This window comes from Rissa tridactyla, chromosome 5 (genome assembly GCF_028500815.1).
Source record: "Rissa tridactyla isolate bRisTri1 chromosome 5, bRisTri1.patW.cur.20221130, whole genome shotgun sequence".
Taxonomy (NCBI): Eukaryota; Metazoa; Chordata; class Aves; order Charadriiformes; family Laridae; genus Rissa; species Rissa tridactyla.
In genome coordinates this window covers 50,802,400-50,825,579 of record NC_071470.1, presented here as the reverse complement: position 1 = coordinate 50,825,579, position 23,180 = coordinate 50,802,400, and the positions used below count along the sequence as shown (strand labels likewise).

At 37.5% G+C, this 23,180-nt stretch overlaps 1 protein-coding gene across 6 annotated transcripts in view; it reads right to left on the bottom strand.

Moving 5' to 3' along the window:
- The window catches only part of CCSER1 (coiled-coil serine rich protein 1), a 695,545-nt gene that overhangs the window by 415,402 nt on the left and 256,963 nt on the right, over nt 1-23,180 (bottom strand). For all 6 annotated transcript variants that reach the window (XM_054203343.1, XM_054203348.1, XM_054203347.1 and 3 more), the window contains exon 6: nt 4,472-4,682. In XM_054203343.1, the coding sequence (XP_054059318.1) occupies nt 4,472-4,682 (211 nt within the window). The remainder of the gene's footprint in view (nt 1-4,471; nt 4,683-23,180) is intronic.

Below are 23,180 nucleotides of genomic sequence, written 5' to 3'. Positions count from 1 at the left end.
AAGCCCTTAAGTGTCATCTCAGCTAGCCAGCCTTCGACATCGCCTCAGTTAGCTACACATCAAACCATAACGAAAGTAATGGATGGAAATAATTTCAGTCTCGTCTGGAAGAGTACGGGAAAGCACATATATTGTTTGGGAAAGAGGCGTGATCTGTTCGTTGTTGTTGATAGCAGTAACTGAGGAAGAAGGTACAGTCTAACTTTTAGAAGCTCACTGACTATACGCAATCAAACAGCGGCCAGAAATGTCATAAAACATAGAAAGTACAGCACAGCATATAGGGGAGAAAAGACGACACAGAATCTGAGTTGAAGACCAGTTCAGAGCAGAAAGGTCTGTCTGAAGTCAGAAAGTGAAGAATCCACTTCTTAGAAGAGGGCAAACGTACCAATTTCATCCATCCAGCTCCCCCTTTTCTTGTCTTTTATTTTGTTTTGAATGAGAGAAGTTATTACCGAGAAAAAGGTCAACACCAAGTAGACTTTGAGGAAAAAAACCCCAGGTCAATAAACATCAGTGAGATGGAGGGAAAAGGGAGAACAAGAACTACTTGTAAATCACAGACAGGCAACACAACAATTTGTATTGTCTTATATGCTGAAGTGGCTTTTATCTAGCTGCCTGTGCTGCTTATCTCTGGTAACATTTTTTCATGGAACTTTGCAGCCCACAGGTCTTGGTTACTCCATTTATTGCAGGCTGGTCTGTCAGAAATGGAACATCCCTGAGAAAAAGCTGCTGAACAGATTCAGACATACTTTCTGTACCGACTTCTGGTGGATCACCGCGTTTCCTCATGGGCCAGGGTCTTCCTGACTATCTTTGGCTTTGTTCACTGAGGTTCTCAAAACATTGGAGCACAATCTGCCTTATGAGACTCGCATAGCCGAAGCTATAAAGAATTATTAGTAGACATTTTCAAGGCTTTTTCACTGAAAGTGAAATGGTAATCGATTCTCTTAATTTAACGATCATTCATTAGTCTTTTACTAAATACGTTACCTAATAACATTCTCAATCTTGCAAGTTACTGCCATGTCTTCAATTTCCCTTTTCATGATAAGACTAATAACAAGCTAAACTCACAGCTTTAGAAATCTGCAGCACAGTACAGCATATATTGTATGTGGTTGTTCCATTTAGATTCTTCAATTACAAGCAACTGCAACAAAAAAAATATGCATGTTGTGCTAGCTAGTATTACATTTTGGCAGATCATAATTAAATTATTCCTGAGCAGCAGTGCTCAGTGCTTAAGAAGGAGGATTATATTAAATAACAGGGCTAATATTTTAACTCAATTAACATGTTATTTTTCAATAAAGAGGTGTACACTACTGTAATTTCTTCTTCTATAGGTAACATCAGCTATAAAACAGAAATACTGCAGCTTTTTTTTCAGATAACTCATGTGTAATTTTTCCCCATGCAGATTGCGTGCTTTGTATATATTTTAAAGTGGATGAAAACATGTGACATATTATTATTTTTATAAATAAATATATTTATTCTATACTGTTACAGCCGCAAAATATTTCACTTCTATACCATATAAGCCTGCCAAGAGACTGTTTGACGACATCTAAAAATACATGAGCACTCCATGGTAAGGAAAGAATTTTTCTTTTATGTCTTTTAATTCTGTACTGCTGTGAGTTTGATTTATAACACTGGTTGGGGCGGAAGTGATATTTGGATGAAGAAATTACATCTAGTTACAATGGAAGTAGGGTACTTTCTCCATAGAAACTGCCTGCCAAATATGCTCAGATGACTTATTTATCAGATTCTTCAACACAATATTTCACTTTGATGGAATTATATTTTCCTGGAATCTTTCACTAATAATTTAAAAGTGACATAAATGTATAAATGTCTGTATTTCTGAAGATAATCAAGTTATGTCATTCCAATATCAATCTGTAATATATTTCAAGGTCATCTTCTCTTTGGTTGTTCAAACTAGCTACTTCTGTTATTTTGAATCATATTTCGGTTTTGGTTTAATTCCTAATGTTTTAATGTGTGTTAAAGACTGTTTCTGAATATTTTGTTGTTACTGCTCTTTCACTCTCCTGCAATTATACCATGGATGATGCCCACTGTCTAGTGGATGGGTCTGTTAATTCTTTATGGAGATATGAAAACTGTGTAGTTTAACAATGACCTTGAAAAGTAATTTTTGGTTTCAAGAATTAGTATGTGTATTTATATCAGTAGAACTAGAATATTGCAGGACATATCAAAGAGCTGTTTCTCAGATGGGGCTACTAAAAAGCACACTCACATATCATTTTACAGCATTCTCCATATCTTTTCTGTCACTGATATAATAGAAGTAGCTCATTAAAAAACAAAATACAAATAAAAACTAAAGGTAGCAAAAGTTTTCCATAATCATCAGATTGGTCATTTCATTCTAGCTGTATAAGAGGGTTTTTTAGCTGTGTACTAGAACAATGCGTACTACTACTAGGATATTCCATCTCAAAGCTGCTGAAAAACAGGGGGGTAAATTACAGAACATCTATATTATATATGCATCACATACAACATCCAACTGTAGAATTAGGAAAAGGCCATTTTGATTTCATAAGGAAGGCAAGGCAAAAAGGAAAGGAAAGGACAGAATCACACTGTGTTACAGCCAGATGGGGAGATGGAAATTATATGGTACAAAGGAACAAGTAAGTACACTGATTAAGATGAAAAAATAAAATCAATATGAGTTACATAAGGAGGTATTAGTAACTGGACATGAAATTCCAGTGAGTTATATGAAATACCTTGTGTTCCTTTTGTGGAGATCACCTGGTGAATGTTTTTAAAGACGAAGCACTACAAGGTACAACATGTCTCCACACAGAAAATCACAGAAGATTTTTACAAAAGTTTAATGGAACTTGGCAGGTTAAAAATAAAATTCTTAGGCTTACCATCATGGCAAGAAAGAACTTTTCTAAGCAAAACACAGAATTATTCACACTAGAAGCAACAGAGCATGCCATCAGTGTTACCAGCTGAATGTTAGAATTGCTATGTCATGTAATATTACAATTCTTATTATTTATTTCCTTATATAATAGGGTTACAAATCCCTCTCAGTGGACAAGAACCTTTAAATTCATGCAATATTCTGACATTTTATAAGAGAAGCTGATGGAGAATTAATGATTTCCCTTCTGGATTCAGCAAAACAGAAGTCCCTTAAGAAGCCCAATAGCATACACAAAGCTTCTAGTAAACTGAAGAAAACTGGAAGGCAGAAGTCTTGCCATCCAGCAAAAACATGCTATTTAGGAGGACTAATGGAAAACTACCATGGCTAAACCTTTGACAAACCTTCTCAGACTGGATGAATTTACATACAGATGACCAAGAAGTGAGCAGTAAAAAAACCAAACTTGACAAAGCTTTACTTTGGTATTTAAATGTCTCAGCTGAGTGACTAGGCACTTCACCATAAGATGAAGTTGCAAAAAAAGAAATTCTGATTATATCTTAGGGAAAAAAATTACAATGACGTAGTCAAATCTTGGAACAGTTGCCCAGAGATGATGTGGAAACCCCATTAAAGTACCAAAAGCTTAAGCGGACAAGGACCTGAGCAACCTGTTCTAAGTTGGCCTTGCTTTGAGTAGAGGGGTTGGACTTCCAGAGAGCCCTCTGAACCTAAATTATTCTGTAATTCTGTGAACTATGTAGATAAAAAAAAATACCAAAATATTATCTTTCTCGTAGATCTCAAAGACGACGCATGCCATACTTCACTAACACAAAGATAAGAGCTTGTCAAAAAGGTATGAGTCAAAGCCCCACAGTCAGGAAGTGTCAAAAAAAACCCCAACCCAATAATAATTTGATTTCTTCTAAAATCCTAGAGGGAAGTGGATGCAAAAGAAAATTTTCAAAGCAACACCAGCAGTCATGGGAGAATCAGGAAAATATAGCAGGACAGGACAAGCCAGGACTCTTGAAATCGTTAGAATGGCCTTTGAAATCTGATTTCAGCCATCATTTACAAACTCAAGCTAGTAGCCTTTAATTTTAGCAGTTACTTAAAAGAACATTTTTTTTCCTTTGCATCCCTCCTCTGAATAAATTGCATGTGACCTCATACTGATTAATAAATGTAGTATGAAAACTGAAAAGCTCTAAAATACTAGAGGAAAACAATACAATTTATTTTGATCTAAAGCAGTTCATCTCCCAAAAAGGGGACACGGTAAAAGCTAGGGAGAAGCTTTATACTCTGCACATCAAGATGGCAGTATTAGTTAAATTCTGCTATAGTATAAACTTTCCGACCTCCCCCATGTTGAGGCACTGCTATTTATACTTCTGCATCACTTCCATATATTCAAGACATATTAAAAGACATCAAGTCCATAAACTTTTCTGACCCTTTTCTGCTGCTTAGCTCATTAATGCTGAAAGCTGTTAATTTAACAAATGAGTGGGTGATTACCTCTTGAAGAACTCTCTTCATTTTCAGAAGCAATGTCTTTACAGCTGTGCAATCTTGCAACATCAATCTGAAGGGCAAAGATTCAATACCTCCACCTTCTTCCAGACCAGTAAAAGGCCACTCCACAGATGGGCTGCCAGCCAGCTGGCTAACACGAGGGTACCTGGCTTCTCCTTGGTCTACCTCCTTCGACAGCTTCAGAGAAAGGTTCCTTACAAGAGAAAACAGAAAGATCAACACTGAAATATGAAAAAGAACTCAATTATTTTTTGGCTTTTTGTTCCTTTGAGTTTAAAGACACTTTACACATTCACTTTTTGAGCCTGCTAGCATGAATGTCCTTTACAATGTACATCTAGCCATACGGTATTAGCAATAAAATATGCATTTTTAAATGTACTATTTTCTACAGGAATTGAAACCATGCTCTATCCCACACTCTTCAAAAGAAAGTAATTTTTCTTAAAACAAAATATCCTATGGGCAAAACTGCTATGGGTCTACTTTATTTCAGTTCAGCTTTATGAAAAAAATGAATCTATCATGCACTTTCAAAAGCTAAATCACGTTCTTCCACACACTTTGACTTAGAACTCAAAAAGAAAAGAAAACTGCCAAAGAAAGTACTCCTTTCTGGGCTTGCCCAGTGACAGAAGATGAACCTGCTATTCTATAAAATGGAATTGGAAATTTAATTCAACTGTACTCACTCTGAAGTTTAGTTACCATTGAAGCTACTTAAGCAGAACATGAAACAAAACAACATTAAGTTGTGGTTGAGAATCTATTAAAGAAAACAGAAAGATTCAGAAAGATTTTCATGGACTTTGGAGGTAACGGAATACCATCATTTTGCTGCATACGTACTATCTTCCTTTAATATCAAAGCAAGATATCTATAAGACTTTGCCATGCAGGAGCAAGTCCCGTGAAGACCAACAAGACGGTGAGGGAGCTGGAGTGCACACTAAATGAGGAGCAGCTAAGAAAGCCAGAGAAGGTGAAGGGAATCTCATTGCTGACCAGAGCAATGTCCCCATTGTGAGGCTGCAGAGACGACAGCTCCAGGCTATCCTTAAGGATGCACAGCAATAGGATGAAAGGCAATGGACAGAAGCTGGCATACGGGAAGTTGTGACCAGATAGGAGAATTTTATTTATTTATTTACTTACTACCATGAGGGTGGTCAAACAAAGGAACAGAGGCTCAGAGATACTATGGGACACTAATCCTTGGAGATATTCGCAATATGATGGGCAAGCCCCTGAGTAACCTGCTCTAATTGGACCTGCTTTGAGCAAGGGCTTGGAACAGAGACCTTTAGATGTCCCTTCCCACCTGTGTGATTCTATGATCTAGAGGTCATAGATTCAATCAGCTGAAATCAGCCACAATCAGTCAAAAGTTTAATAGTAGAAAAATAATTTAAATAGAGATTACTTGACAGTTTGGTGGAACAGAATGTAACTAAAAACACTAAGGATTTTTCTGGCGTGAAAGCATTCACAACTTCAATGTTGCACCTATTTGCTCCTTGACCTGCAGAGAAAAAGGGCAAATCTGAATGGAGAATAAATCTGAAAATGTGGCTGCACTGTGCAATAGTAGTATATTAATTACTACTGAATTACAAAAGTTAACAGCACTGCATAACACCCATATTCATACTAAATTAATTCACTACAATTAAAGATGTTAGCATAAGTGGTGAAGAAAATGACAATTATTATTCTTCTAATATATAGTTCCAATTTTCTGTTCCATTTAAATTTTCATGCAACACAAAACTGGTTCTGAATTTTAAGTATGGCCATACTTTGGAAGGACAAAGAAAAAGAATATTTTTCCATATGAAATTTTCCTTACGTAACTTTGGTTTAAGAGGAACTACATACCAAAAGGGATTAATGTGATTTCTCAAGATAAACGGTTCCCAATGCCATACTAACAAATCGGAAATGAGGCTACTAGAATCATCTTTTACGGATGGTTCATTTTTATATTTTGCAAGCTATGTAATGTGCAGCGGGGACCATGTGTTAGATCAAGAAATGCACCACAGACATCACAGATACAGACCGATGCTCATGATGGCCAATGGAACTAAAATTTGCTAATCCAGGCTTTTCAAGTAGCAAGGTAAAGGTGCTTTTGACTGAAGGATATTAAGCCACTGCTGATTCATAGCCTGTATTAAAAAAGCCTGAGGTATAAATCACACAAAGAACAAACAACTTTTAACTGAAGTTTCATAGCCCACTTTTAAGGGTTTATAAAAGAAGCCATATTAAAACTATTGGAATCTACACTTGAGTAAGATTTATGTAGCCAGAAAAGCTTATTCTTTAAATTGAGTAATATGAAACAACAACATCGTCTTTTTTCCTGCCCAGTGCCTACAGGTTGGGAGACAAATTATTCCTTAGAATATTCTTCATGTTCACTTTGTGAATCCCACCAAAATTTAATCTTCCTCATGCTCCTGAACAGCCATCTTATGTGGGTATCATCCTGACACTGAGAAAGGACTAACTTAAGACATAAGGCCTCCTAGAAGGAGTCTTTTACAGCACATTATCATGGAGAGGAACCTGGCTGGCATCAACATCAATGGCAACACCCTGTTGCCCCAGCAACAAGGAAACAAGCAGTACTCTGCGAGAACTATCATCCTCTGACATGGAAGAGATACAGTGTTTATGTATAAGCTATAAATGTATTGGCAATACAGCAAATCTTAATTTCAGCTGAAGAAAATACCTTCAATGACTTCAATGGGCTTTATGTTGACAACACACAAAATTACCATCTTCTCAAATACAGAACCATGTACTCAAGTATGAAAAGCACCATAATAACATATCACCACTCACGGTCACAAAAGTCTAAAATCTAACTCCATTGCCACTGGAAGATGGCAACTCAGAGTTAGTATACAGTGAGAATTCAGATCATATAGTACCTCTGAACTATCTGAAAAGAATATAACTGATCTGTGAGAGAAAAACTCTTCACTGTCTGATACAACTCCTTCTACTCACTGCAGGAAAAAGCTCATTTTAAAGACATTCCAGAACTGATAATTCATAAAGTTCATTATTAACAATGTCCAGGTGGTCTATTACAGTATTATTATGATAATCCAGTGCAATTCATCTCAAAGCAGCAGTAGAGATTTAGCAAGGAAAAAAAAGTTCATACTAAAATTAGAAGTTTCCCCTCACTAGTAAAATGCCTCTTTGCCTCTGAAGTTGGAGAAGGGGCTGGTTCCTCGGCTGATAGCGCAGGAGCTCCTTACAGATGGCCAGCCCCCTCCACCTTCAAAGATGCATTTCTTGTAATAAAAACATTTCACAGGCAACTGTTATCTCTGACAAACTTCTGAAACTGTGGATAAAAAGCCTCAAAAGGTCTAATTTTAATGACTAAAGACAATGTATTTAATTTAAATTACAATATTAATTCTATAATATTATCAACATAAAATATTTCAGCAAAGTAATTTGGTCACTTTTAAGTATATGGCTCCTGTCTGAGCTCTAAATTTGTTTGACATACATACACACTTAGGCCGTGTCCCTACTTTAATGAAACCATACCGGAAAATGCTCCTGGGCACTGCAAGTCAGTCAGAATTAAAGCACTTCTGAAATGACCTGACCCAATGCAGCTATCGCTCTCTCAAACGATTCCCTGGCATGGTTTGGCTGTCAGTACAGGCAAATTGGATGGGACCATCCATTCTGGAGGATGTCAGTAGTGCAGATGTGCACTAAAGAACCGTCCCATGTAGATGTCACCTCAAATCTCTGAGCATGGCCATGGAGCCATGAAGCTCCAAGCTCGTGATGTGAAACCCAGGCAGACTCCTAGGCAAAAGAAGAGCCAGCCTGTTTCGAAAGGTCTGAGATGAACTGTGGATGCAGTGGCAAATCACAGCTGAGAAGAGTGATAGGAAGTTGCTCTTAATTTTCTCCCAGGTATTACAGACGTCACTTCCCAGATAATAAGTGGTTCTTATATCCTGTTTGATGAAGATCGAAGTCTAACAGATGGCATACTTAAAACTCTGCCCAGTCCTCTAGGTTAATTCAAGTTGCTCAAGCGGTGTCAACCTAAAGCCTGTGGAATACTCACTATACAACTGCATATTACACCTAAGAGGACCACAAATGACAACAGAGAAAAGCAAGCGTAATGTCAGTAGAATTATTGTCACCATAAGATCTGCAAATCCACAGAAAATTTGTTACAAATTTGTAAATGTTAAATAGGGTGAAAACCTGCGCAATTTGATGGTACTTTGTGCCTGCTGGCTTGTTTCTGTTGTGTCTGTACATATCCAATGAACACCATGAATATATTTCCTTATTTCTAATGGACAAAAAAATCAGAAGCTAAACCATCCATATTTAGCAAAATGGTAGTGCCATTAAAACAGAGTTCTATTTCAAAAGCAACCTTTATTGAAATAGTGAGATAGCATTAAAATAATCAATCAGTGACTTTTAGCATTTTAATAGCCTCTATAAATCCAGTGAAACTGCATGTTAACTGAGGAAGAGACACAATTGTGCAGCTCCTTTCAAAGCTTTTTTCCCTTAAGAAGGTAGAACAAGAACAACTTTCTTACTGCAAAGCATCTTTAAAGGGTTTTACTGAAAAAAAAAAGGGAGGGGGGGAAAGGATCCAAAGATTTGCAACTTGAGCTAGTTTGAGTTATTCTTCCCTTCTTACTGATCCTCAGATCAATGATTTGAAAAGCTAATGGTAATTTGAACTTCACTTACATAAAGATCCCCAGATTATGTGGGGTTTAATCTTCTTAGATTTCATCAGCAGTGCTCATGACGTTGCTATAGCAGAATTAGCCTAAACTAATACAATTGGTCCCACAGAGTCTGCACTTCTTGATACCAGCTTAACGGAAGAGAACCCACGTAACACTGTGGGCATCAGGAAGGCTCTGCAAGCAGAGCAAAAGACTACAGCCTCTATGGGAAGATTTGCACATACCTTTTCTCTTCCCTGAGGGCTTATCTTCTAAAGCAGGGTCTTAAAAAAAAGCCTTAAATCACTTATTTTCAGTGTTTGAGTGTGCAACTGTATGTGCGTATATTCACATATAAATACATCATGTATATATACACACATACATATATTTTTATATATGTATAGTTACAAAATTCATATACACACTCATATATACACGCATATGAATTTGATCTTCAGAAATATTTCAGAAAAAAAAACCCTCTCTTATTTGTTCATAACTTTGCCCACCAGGAAACATTATGTCCTTTTACACTAGAAAAATGTTATTATCTCCGTACAGAGGTTATATCCTGAAATCCTTTTCCATACAAATCTAGATACCCTTCAATCCACATTTTTTTTCTCTCATCCAGACTTTTCTTTTTTCTCACCAACAGCAAATAGATGAAAGGGATCCTCTTCTAGAAAAATCACTAATTACTATTTTGAGAAAGGCTGGGCCATATAAGACATATAAGAGCAATTACTTCTGATTTTTAGAGAAAAATCTGCCTACCTCAAATACTTCCAAAATTCAGTTCAAAGCACTATGTGGCTCTCTTACAACGATGCACATTAGAGTCAAGACCTACAATCATCCCAGACTGAATCTTACTCTCTGAGTAATCTCACTTGGTAAGAGACATGTTCTATCCCAAACAGTTTACAACTGAAATATATGGACACATTTCAGAAACAAAGAATGGTGATTCCCCATATTTAGCAGAACTGAGATATAGACTTTTAAAAGCACGTTCCTAAATATTCCAGTGGGCATATCAAATAATGTAGTGCTAGGTGCCTAAATATTCTCAAGATCTGGTCAAGGAGGATAAAAATTGCCAAACTCCTCACTCAGTTCTGAAAATGCAGCCTTTGCAATCCTGAGAAGATAAAAAGGTAACCAGAACATAAACATTTGGCTAACTACCCGTATTAGCATTCTTTGGCATCAAAATTTATACCTCCCTCTGCCTCACAATTTTTCAACGTTACTTCTGTTCTAACAGAGTACACTTCAGAAGTTACAGGGAAGACATCTCAGAATATTAAACCACACCATGTCATAAGGTACATATTTTTTGACATTTTACAGCCTTTAGAAACTGTGTATCATTTATTGGCCATCTGATGCTATGATTTTTCAAGGTCAGCCTTTTAGAGAAATGGTGTTCAGTATCCGTCACTACCAAACTATGCACCTACACACAAATGTGCACACAAACTCTAATAGCTAGTGCTGCTATAAGTTAAGAGACTGTCAGCCTTTTCCATTATAACCCCTTTTCTTTCAAAGGCTTATATCACAGCCATAAAGATTTCCTTTGGGCTAGAACCTGGTCATCATGAAATATGGAATCAAATTAAAAATAAAAAAAAAAAAAAAGGAAAAAAAAGCCCTCCATTTTTCAGCTGCTGGTAAAGTACAGCTGATAAGGGCACGTCAAGCGTTTCTTTCCTTTCTCTAAATTCTACAGAAGTCAAGAGCTGTGTTTATATCCCCTGATCTAGCACACAAAAGCATAACACTTGAGATTTCGTCCCTTTTCTTCCTCCTGGAACCTATTAGGAAAATTTAAATGTGATACAAATAAAATAATGTAACATCATACAGTAATTGGATAACGTCCAAAAAAATAGCTACTTGGAAAAGACTGGTGGGGCTTATTCAATTTCAAGTACTAACAGTGCAGTAGTAAATAAAGCATTACAGACAAACCAGGAAAAGTAAATGAGGCTGGCTGGGCATTGAGAGTTTGGTAGAGTTTGAGTCTTTTTAATTTTTTCATATTTTTTTTTCCCAAAAAAAAATTCAGCAGGGGATCATTCTTGAAACTACTTTACAACTGGTATACAAAATATAAATTATAGCTTAATGATGCACAAAAGCAAGCAGTAACTCACGTTACGTCTCTGGCTGGGCTATAACCAAAAAGAAAGTTTGCCTTTTATTTGACAAAGGATAAACCTACCTGCAGGCACTGCAGCCTTTGTAAACACTACATACTTCTGACTAGACACTGCCTCAGCACATATAAAAGCTAAAGGCACCTGGTGTCCTCTCCAAGTCTCACTCCAAATGCACTCCACAGAGCTGACCGACTCAGCTGATCCAGGACTAGAATGACAAAATTTTCATCTGATCTATTAAAGAAGACAGGCATTCAAGCCTGCCCAGCAAACTTTATAGTACTGGGGGAAAGGAGAAATATAAATCTGTTTTGCCACTGTCACCTTCTAGTTCAAAACAACATTTCTCCTCACCTTTGCTCTCTGCTTTAAATACTTGAGTCTTGCTTTTAGAAATTGTGCAAATGGAACATAAAACTTCCAAGTTTTTATGAGGTTAAAAAAGGTTAAAAAAAGCTGAAAAATCACAGTGGATATTGGATATGATGATTGCCTTTCAAGAAGCACAAGAAGTGCACTCCTGTCATTCAGTTACCAAACTAATTTCCCTTACTTAAAAACAAATTGTCAAATACCTCCTACCACAAGTCAGCATTTTTTGCTACCAAGACTTTTCAAAATGCTGCTCAAAATGATGTATATTTCAAATGAGAAAAAAAAAAAATATTTAAAGCATTTTGTGTGCCCAGCAAGAAGCTACACAACTGTTAGTAAGTATAGGCTTCGTTGGGAAGACAGATAAGGTAACGTTACGTTAAGTACAGTAAAAGACGAGACAAAAGGACACCAGGGTTTACAACAAATATTTGCTTAGTGCCTGGCAGAATTCACAGATATGAGTTAGACAGGTAAGATGGACTTCCAATGGGACCATAAAATTAAGTGGAAAATTCATATACTTTATAAAGGAGACAAGCCACTTGCTTTGAGTCCTGTCTGACTTGGTTTTTAAATATTTGGGAAGCACCTAACCACATTACTACTGCGTAAACCGAGATATTATCTTTTGCTGAAGCTATTAAGCATTAAGAACACTTTTGTGAAGCAAGCAGGCAATTCATTATACCTTGTGTTGGCTGAGAGGTTCATCTGAGATGCATAACAGTCAGTTTCAAAGGTCTAATTAGTATTTACTAAAATACCCAAAGTGGAATACTTTCAGCATTCTGCCTGCTTTCCTTACATCCCAACCCCTACCTGCCCTCATCCTGGGCAGGTGATCCAGGGAACTCTTCCTGGATTGTGTCCAATTACAGAAATGTCCTGGCTTTAGACCATGAAGGCTTGAGAACAAATACAGCTATCTAATTACTATGCTATAGGTTATCATGCTATACTCATACACTTTCCTCCACTAGCAAAAATGCACATGCTTACAGGGTTAGATGGCAGCTGAATGCCGAGGACTAGAAGAAAGAGGACTAAAACATCAACGGAGATGAGCAGTTAGAGTTAAGGGATGCCCCATCCAACAATTAAGTAGTTAAAACTCTGTGGGTGTTCAGAAAACTCCAACCAGTAATCCTAACATTTATCATTAGCTCTATACATTTTCATATAGTAAAATATATAACCAATAATATAATATAAAATAATCAGTAATTACAAACACAGCTTTCTGAGTGAAGATAACATTCAATACTCTTTAATGGAATGAACACAAGGGTCCTTCATTTTGGTGAAAATATATGATAAAACAAGAGTATCCCTTCTCACTGCCTTCCAACAGCTGAAGAATAATGAGTAGAAAAGAGTTGTGTTTAAATTCAGAGGATACCTTCCACCTCCTTTATGTAGGGAATTTGATTAATTTGTCAGGAAGAAACTGCAACTTTAAAACCCATCTTATTTCATTATCACAGAAAATAGTTGGAACTTAATGTTATTGTTAGAAGAGCTTTTATGTTAAATCCTCTTTTATGACCAATAAATGAAAGCATGTAATGGATTTAGGGACATAATTTATAAAGAAATCCAGAACATGTATGTTGCTATGTAACCATTCTTAAAAGACAGCAATCCACTAGAGTTTTTTTATGCTTAAATTGGATTCTTCTATAAGGTATTTAGGAAACATTATGGAATTAATCTTATACAAAATTTCCAATTCCACTGACAAACGTATGAACATCCATAGTGACTTCAAAAGCCTGATTTAAACAAAATAACAAAACAAGAGAAATCCAGCACCAAGGCTAATTAAATACACCATTTATTTTGTGAAGTTTCATGATAAAAAACTTCCTGCAGTTCCTGGCACAGCGTTTGGAAATAGTGTATTTTTTTGCTAGCTGAATACTAGCGTATATGTGTCTACGTGTGCACATGCGTACATATATTTTCTATTATCAAGGAGTCTCATAGAATATCCTGAGCCGGAAGGGACCCATGAGGATCATCGAGTCCAACTCCTGACTCCACACAAGGAAGCTCTTGAACTTCTAAAAAAGAGCAGTGTTTTCAAGCAAGAAGTGAGAAAGAAATCTTCCTCAGTCCATTTGCTGATGTGAAATATTTTGTTTCATGATTAACAGTTCCTGGCAGACTTAGACGTGAATTAATACATATTTTTTCCACACTTAAATAATATACACTTTCTGGGCTGCAGCCAAAGCTGATCATAAATGAAGTGTATAGAACAGAAGATCTAAAGAAACTTCCTTTTAGAGCAACTGCATAAAAGCTACCCAAGAACTGTAGATCTAACTCTGAGCTAAACTGTTAGCTGGATCTTGCCTACGAAGAGTGCCAGGTCCCAACATGGAAGTAAATAGCTCACATCCAGATATATGTCATCTTAAAACATACGTAAGAGACTGGGAGCTCCACAAGCACAAAGAAGTCACAGGAACCACTCACGTTCCAGAGGCACAAAGCCCCCCCAACTTCTCCCCTGAATGTAGCACAGCTCAACGCATCAACTTACAAAACTGCCATTGGCGTAAATAGAGGCCAATGAATTATTAAGAACAAATTCCCAGCTATATATGGGGATAAAATCTTGTAAGCTGTAGGACCCTTGGGGCATTATTTTCTCATGAGTGTCCTCTCAAACTACCAGAGGGCTGGTATTCATTCAGACGGGTTTCACTTACAAGGCAGGTGTTCCAGCATGCACGCTCAGATTTTAATTAGTGAAATTAAACCCCTCCAAAAGCACATGCTCAATTTTTTTTAAACAAAGACATTAGAGATCAAACAAAAAGAAAGCAATAAACTAATTAATGTGTAAATTAACCTAATTGCTTTGTTTTTACATGACATAATCAATCACAGTGCCACAGCAGAAGCGTGTTATTTTATCATATGGTGAAACTAGCCCACCTACAAGAGATTTCTCTGCCTTTACCAGTACGGTCTTCAATGTTTTTCTTTTTGATTATAAGTAACTCATTAAAAAATAATCAGAATATTTAATTTCACTAAAGAACTGCAGTTGTGTTTCTGTACTGCATTCTTACAGAAAACATTCCTCCTCCCTCCTGTCCCCCATAATGTGATCTGCTATGAAAAAGTAAATCTAAAAAATTGCAAAACTGAGGCCAGAGGCAAACGCAAAAGAAATGTTCAGTTTGGTTGACTAGGAAGGCCCAAAGCTCAGATCTCTGGATCATATTTAAATATCTCTAAATATTTGTTTGTACACCGGCACACAGACGGAAGTAGCATGCTAAAACTTATTATCAGCATGGAGCTGTTTGTTGCTTACAATATTCTTGTGTTGATGGAGCATTACTTGGTACGCAAGGCCTTACAAACCATGACCCATCAGAAGCTTCATTCTCTCTACAACGCCTCATCTCTCTCACTACCAGGACATTAGGTCCCTTGCCTTTGCACTTTGTTTTTTAGATCGTTATACTAAAGTTAAATGTTTACTTCAGTTGCTTACTCTCTGGTTGTTACTTTCTCTACTTTGGGGACTCCGGTTGAATTACCTGAATATTTGGAGTTACTGTAATTGCTCCTAGTTTGCAATGCCAGGCTTATTTAAAGTTGAGAATAACATAAAGAGCAGTATTGTGCTAAACTATGCAAGTTTAGAAAAGGTTCATCTCACTGAAAACATATGGCCCATGACTCGACTTTAATGTCTGATGTCTGAAATCTTTTGCACTGCACATACTCAAATTTTAAGCAGTAAATAACAGTAATATTCAGAACACAATTTCTTTTAATTTAACAGTAATTATAACCTACACCATTATTTTATTCAAGGTTGCAACAAAAATGATAATGAAAAAACACACTTGAAAACGTTGCTTTGAGGAAGTTATTAAAAATTTAGTAAGATTATTAATTTATAATAGAATTCATAGCATTTCTTTTGTGAAACATCAAATGTTCATTACATAAAAGAGTAATTAATATTTTTAGTTACTAATTTTGCAAACTCTTTGTCAGGAGAGCATTAATAACATGTAGCCCTAATAATTGTGTTAAAATTTGCTGTCCAAAGCTCCAGCTAGACTGAGATTAAAACTGGACTTGCCAACTCATTTATTTACAAGGCACTTAGCAATACCACTCCCGCTTTTGGAGCAAGTTGATTTTTTTTTTCAATACAAGTTGCACAAAATGTCAATTTCTGGCCTGCTTTGTTGCCAGTTACAGCTTGAAATTTTGATCTGAGCACAGTCTATAGATTTTGAAAGCAGGAGACAAAGAACTCAAAAGATATGCCTGTGCACATATAGACATTGTACAATCTTTGAATTTAGTATTGCTTGACTTAAGACTCTGAAACCTCTGTGTTGCTAATGCAGGGCCATCCTCCTGCCTTTGCTTTCAGGGACCAGAAATCCATCAGACACTTGCATTAGCATACATATTGCTGGCCAGGCTGTTGTTCTCTAAATCTGACACACAAAACCGTAGGAACACTTTAAGGTGCACATGCATCAAGAGGGAAAATGTCGCAGGACTACGCATCAGATACTGGCAGAAGAGAAAAGAAGAGAAAGAGACAGGATTAATTAGGAGGGGGTGACAGAAGGATGAACAAGAAATTTGCCTGCTATTAACAGAACAGTCTTATTCTTTCTTTTCTTTTTTTTTTCTTTTTTTTTTTTTTACTTGAGTCGGGGTTTTCTGTTTGTTTTGTTCTTTTTGAGTGTGATTTTCTCTTTCAGAAGAGAACTTTGTCTTCTTACGCATATGAACAAGCAATGAGGCATTTTGAGAGCAACTGTAGAAAAAGAGAAGCAAACAACATGCCTAGGAATAGAGGAACTTTCTCTGGGCCTCTAATTAGACGTATAACTAGTCTGGGGTGTCTGAGCCTTAAGACTAATTTCACAACTTCAATACAATAAACAACGGAACAGACTATGTTCAGAAGTGCCCTCTGTGGGTCGTTTGGGTGGATCTACTTTTTAAAGCTTGCACAGAGGTGTGAAAACCCATCTCCTGGAGCCATACCTCTGCTTCCAAAGTGGGCCTATGTGAATGTTATCTCATCTTCTCCCTTGTGCACACTGAAGGGTACTTGACATTTAAAACCAGATAAGCCAGCTGGTAGCAAAGGGGAAGGTTTCTATTCACACAAAGCCGCATAAACACCGATCACTATCTTTGCTCAATTGTCTTTTAAACAAAGCCCAAAATGCAAATACTGCTTGGTCTAAAGATGGAAAAAATGATAAGTCTTCCTCTTACTGTGACATCTCCCAGGAGAGACAAGCTCATTCTGGTGAATATAGCAAAGGGCACTGGTCAAAAAGGGATAAAGTTCTTTTTTTCTGGTAGGACTGACAAATACATATTTGACAAACATACACTGTTTTTCACCTGCTTTGTGGGGAGTTGATAAGGAAAGATGAGCCAGATACTGAATTACATCTTAAAAAAATCTTGGTGTCACAAAACCACAGGGAAGCTAGCAGCATTCACTTAAATCCACAGTCCTTAGGCCCCCAAAATCAAAATGGGTCTTTGTATCTAGCCACTTATGAAGATATTTACCACCTAACTAAAAAGATATTTTATTGGTTAAAATAGCAAGTTGATGTAAACTGTGGTCAAAGCTTCTGACAGGGAAGAGGGAAGGAAAGACCTACAGTATGCAGAACGCATATTATTAGTTGTTTCTTTGAGAGGCCAGGAATTGTTTGCATTCCTCCAATGCAATATAAAGGAGTACAGGGTACCTGTCCTTGAAATTTTTGATTCCATCTCACTTCTTTGGTCTTAGAATATCCCTTCTCCCACAGTCTACGTACCTGTATCTCCCACACTTTTAACTCCTGGCAGTAATGTCTCAAAAATATTAGAGGTGTTTCCACACAGAAAGGAGATAATCTCCCTGCACACAACCTCAACAAGCCACTACCTACCTTCTCCTGTAAGGTTTCATGCAGCGAGCATAATAAATTGATGTAATTAAGCACAGTCAAGTTAAACTGAAAACAGGTTGATCTAGAAGGTCCTTCGACCATCACTAGTACGAGGGTTTCAACAAAACTCCAAGTATAATTTGTAAGTTTTTCTTCTTCCCGATAGAACCACTGTCTATCTTTTGCTGAAATAAATTTTCAGCTTGACCAGGGTCATATGGCAAACACAATGTTTGCCTGCAAAATCTGGCAGCAGACAATTAAATAAATAAGTTTTCCCTTAGAGGCATTTTTATTTGTTCTAGAAGCAGCATTCTGAAATCCTGGTATCATTCATCAGACAAAATGAAGCCTGATGGGTTGCAACCTGCATTTTTTTTACACAACATCATTTGCCAAGCTTTTTGTTTAATTTTCAAGAACAAATGCAATGTTGGAAAAAGACAAGGAAACAGAAAATCCTAGATCAGAGCACAGCAAAAATATCTTCTAAATTACTTTATAAGTCCTGTAATATTACAAATTTTTTTTTTTAGAAAACAGAATATACAGTAAGAATTCATTAACTGAATGCAGATGGTTCCTCCTTCACCCCATCATTCCTAAATAAAGCCCTCCACAGGAATAACTAAGAGACAAATGAAGCAACTCATTTAAATTAAGGCAAAAACTGTAAGACAGACTATTAACACCTTTATCCATGTGTCAGAAAACAGTGAAGAGCCAATCCAAACCTACTGGACCTCTGATTTGCTCTTGCAAAGCTCTCCAAAACAGCATGGTGAAAGGTAGCAGATCTTTACTGCTGCTCCTCAGAATAAACCACTGACAAAAAGTTTTTGACATGCAAGTCTTGCATGTCACAAGCCATACGTTCTTGCCACAGCAATAATAAAGAGAAGAGATAACGTGAAAATGTAAAGCAGAAGGCACAAAAACATTCACTTCATTTTTAAAGCAAAATAAGTGAGGATAACCAAAGAAATAATTGCAATTCTCACACCTTTAAGCGGAAGACTAGAAGCCTGCTTTTTACAAACAGTGATCAGCTCACTACCAACAGAGAGGAACCCTGTGGATCCTACAAGGACAATTAAGCTACACAAGAATAAATGATGGTCTCTTCAGAACACAAACCAGAGAAGTCACTTGGATATTTATTGCAGAGACTGCAGTATCAATATAATTGTTGAGGCAGCCACTGAAACAAGCAAAAGTTTTAAGGAAGAGAGTTTACGATGGTCTATTTTTATTAGTCTCTACTATTCCTTGTTTTTATCCTGCTTGGCTGACTAAGTGAGACTACCGGTAATGTTATTTGTGTAGATGACATTTTTCCCCACAGCATCATCTAAAACAACAGGCTGAGCATCCTATACTTAATTACTTCCTTTCCAATTTTGTATGTGATACACCTTTTTTTTAAAAAGAAAAGTTTGGTATTTTAATCAGCATTAAATTCAATGCTTCAAGACACACAGTGGGTAACTACAGTTGAAAATGTCAAGGAATAATCAAGGTGATAAAATAGCAGTTCCACACCTTGATTGATACATTTATGCCTGTCTCTGTCTCTCTCTATGCTCATCTCTGAAACCAGTGAAAGCTGTGGAGGTTGGAAAATACATACATAGTCCTTATCCACAAGATTCCTGGAATTTAACCAAACTAAACCAAGCTGAAAGTTCTTCTGTTTATGGGCCCGTAAGGTTATCAATAGAAACAGGTGCAAAATGAGTATTAGAGATGTGTGGTAGCCAGCAGTTTTGTCATTTTATGAATATCTGGTACATGCTCCCTCTTTTATTCTTGATATTGGCAGCAAAAACAATTAAGGCCTTTGATAGGTGCACTGCTTATTACAGTACACATAAGTTAAAATACATAAACCTATTTACTGCTGAAATGCAAACTTCTCTTTCAAAACCAGCAAAAATCTCTTCAAGTTTTTGAGCAGTACATTGTCTAGTTTAACAGTACAAATTTAGAAAAATCAATTACAAATAATACCTGGGGCTACTGCTCTTACATGAGAAATATTTGTACTTTGAATAACTTAATATAGGCAAGATTTCTACTTTATATCCCTTCTTAAATTCGCACATTTTATCATCACAATAAACTATTCCTTAAATGTGAAAAGAAAGTACCTAACCTCTCATTAGCACTACTGGCTAGAGGAGCAGTAAATTTCATTGCAGTCATACGTCCAAAATGCTGGCAATAACATATCAAATATATACTGAGAAGTTTTTAGAAAGGAAGGGAAATAATGTACAGTGAACGTATAGGGAGGTATTGTTGAAGGGCATCCTCTTCCCAGCCCAGGAGACACCATTTCACATGTGTTCTAGTAGGCTATCTCTGTGCATGTTCCAACTCAGGAGGAGATCAAAAGCAATTTCATATTCTGCTGAGGTATTCAGAGCTTATCACACTACTTGTGTAACTTCAACTGTGGTCTCTCCTGACTCTCTCCACTGAATTTCAAATTTCAACATCTAAGTGGAAAAAAAATCCATTTTCAGTTAGCTTGCCATCAGCGTTTAAAGTCACAAAGCAGAGTTAAAGCAGGGGACTTTTAAAAAAGAGAGCTACCTTCTACTAAAAAACCTGAAGAGTAGGGGCAGCTCTTACACTGGGTATCGTAGGCTTCATCCCTACCAGAACATTCATGGGTCAACTTGGTCAAGTATTTCTCAATCATTTTACTGATGTGTGTTAAAGGCCCAATGGACATGACAACGTCAAACCCAACACCACAGCACACCACAATCAGAAGTGTATTGTGCCTGCACAGTGGCTTCAGGGCAGGGGGAGGTAAGGAAAGGGTGATTCCATCACACCTAAAAAGAATAAGAGCTGCTCCTGCTCTAGGAGTGAACTAATCCCAATTTTATAGTTTGACGATACTGAACTGAGTGGGGAAGTGGACACTTCAGAAAGGAGAGCCACCCCGCAAGAAGACCTGGATAGGCTGGAAGAGTGGGCTAACAAGAACCTTATGACGTTCAACAAGGACAAGCGTAAGGTCTTGCACCTGGGAAAACATAATCCAGGAGTGCAGCACAGGCTGGGATATAGCCGGTTGGAGAGCAGCTCTGTGGTAAGGGACCTGGGGGTCCTTGTGGACAACCAGCTCAGCATGAGGGAACAGTGCGCTGCTGCTGCAAAGAAAGACAACAGGATGCTGGATTCCGTCAACAAGGGCATCACCAGCTGAGACAGGGAAGTCATTATCCCACTCTACTCAGCACCTGTCAGGTCACACCACAAATACTGTGTTCAGTTTTGGTCCCCACTATGCAAAAAAAGATGTGGACAGGCTGCAGAGGGTCCAGAAAAGGGCCACCAAGATGACCAATGGACTGGGAAGCCTGCCATACGAGGAAAGGCTGAGAGACTGGGTTTCTTCAGCCTTGAGAAAAGAAGGCTTAGGGAAGACCTTATCACCATGTTCCAGGATTTCAAGGGTGGCTACAAAGAAGATGGAGACTCTCTTTTTACAAGGAGTCACATGGAGAAGATGAGAGGTAATGGGTACAAGTTTCTCCTGGGGAGATTCAGGGTGGACACGAGAGGAAAATTTTTCACGATGAGAACAATCAGCCATTGGAATAATCTCCCCAGGGAAGTGGTGGATTCCCCAACACGGGCCACTTTTAAGAATCAGCTGGACAGGGTGCTGGGCCATCTTGTCTAGACTGTGCTTTTGCCAAGAAAGGTTGGACCACATGATCCTTGAGGTCCCTTACAACCTGGTTTTCTAGGATTCTATAATATTTTTAAACAGTTATTCTGAAGCTCTAAAAGAGCATTCCCATTAAAATGTTTTTTATTGCCTCCCTCTATTTCATGGTTGCAGAAATTAGGATAAAGACTTAGATACATAAGAGAAGGAGCTTCATGTAGCAGAACACTGCAATCTATCTGATGTGAAAAAGGCTACTGCTGATGAAGGGAATTTTTAGGTGAAAAAAACAAGTTCCACTTATGTAAAAGTGTGGGGTTTATCTTGTGCAACCTCACCATCTCAACACATTGTATTCACTGCATGAGGTAATTAATGCTGTATCTTGACTGATCAAAGATTCCTGTCATACATGTACAAATTGCACTTAGGTAGTTGAGAGCAGGAGGAAGCTCTCAGCCACCCACAGCAACAATGCAAGAGCTCAGGCGAAAACATGCAGAACAAGAGAAAGGGCATATAATAAAGAAACACTCCCTTCCTCAAGGACTAGCATGTGAAAGCAGAGGGTATACAAGAGAAGTTATCACCTCATTTTGTGCTGCAAATCCCCCAAACTATCCTTCCAAACACATTCCAGTAATGTCAGACAGATGGTAAAGAGTGATTTTCAGTGGTTTTAGGTGAACACACCTGGCTAAAAGCCTTATTATTCATTTGTTTCCTCGATCTTATCAAAGACACTCAAGAAGGGTTTGCCTTGCTAGTGTTTTCTAACATTTACGTATACATCCTCCATTGCACTTGTTTTCAAGAGACAAAACCTTGCAAATGGACAAAGGGAAGGGAAGAGGATTCTGCATTAGAACTCACTGGGGCAATGCAGTCATAAGAAATATAAATATCGTTTGAAGATGTAAGTGACATTTTTCCCTGCTCTTTAGGGAGAGCTGCTTGGAAGCAAAGAAGGACAATAACAGAGTCTATTCTTTGCTGCCTGAATGCAAAAAACAGGAAATACACCTTCTGTTTTGGATATTCTTTCCAAACTTATGATAACAAGACCTGTTATTCCCGTGCTTTGAAAATCCTAACATGTGCCGAAGCCCAAGAGCCCCACCACATCACCAATTCACTACACGCCACTGTTTCCTAGTAGTAACAATAATCATTGAAAGACAAATAAACACCAAGACAAGCATCTCATAAGGAAGCGGAGCACGGAAGCTGAAATAGAAACCCTCACTGGAGAGAGGCAACTGGAATGACACTCACATCTGTGCCTTACTTTATCACCAATAACCACTCAAAATCCACGAAGAGAGAATGACAATCCTGCTTTACAAGCTACATATCCTGGTCCTGCAGTCCAAGCACATGTAAGTGACAGGACAAAGCAGACTAAATGTAGGTATTTTAGGCTCAACTTCAGTTTAGCATCCCCTCTGATATTATATAGTTCCAAGAAGCCCAAGTGGGAACTACAATACAAGTACACAGTGGCAGTCAAGTCCTAACTGACAGCCAAGAAAAATGGCGAATTATTGCCACCCGCATACAGATGGAAACCTCGGGCATAGACAGATCATGTTTCTCATCAAAGCTGACTTGAAAAAGTTTGATGTCGGACCCTGAAAAAGAAACCAAAGCATTTCAATAAGACAAGCAAGTTAATCAGTGAAAAATGGTTCAAAGAATTTATTTGTGCTCACTTGTACTTGTACTTGAAAACAAACA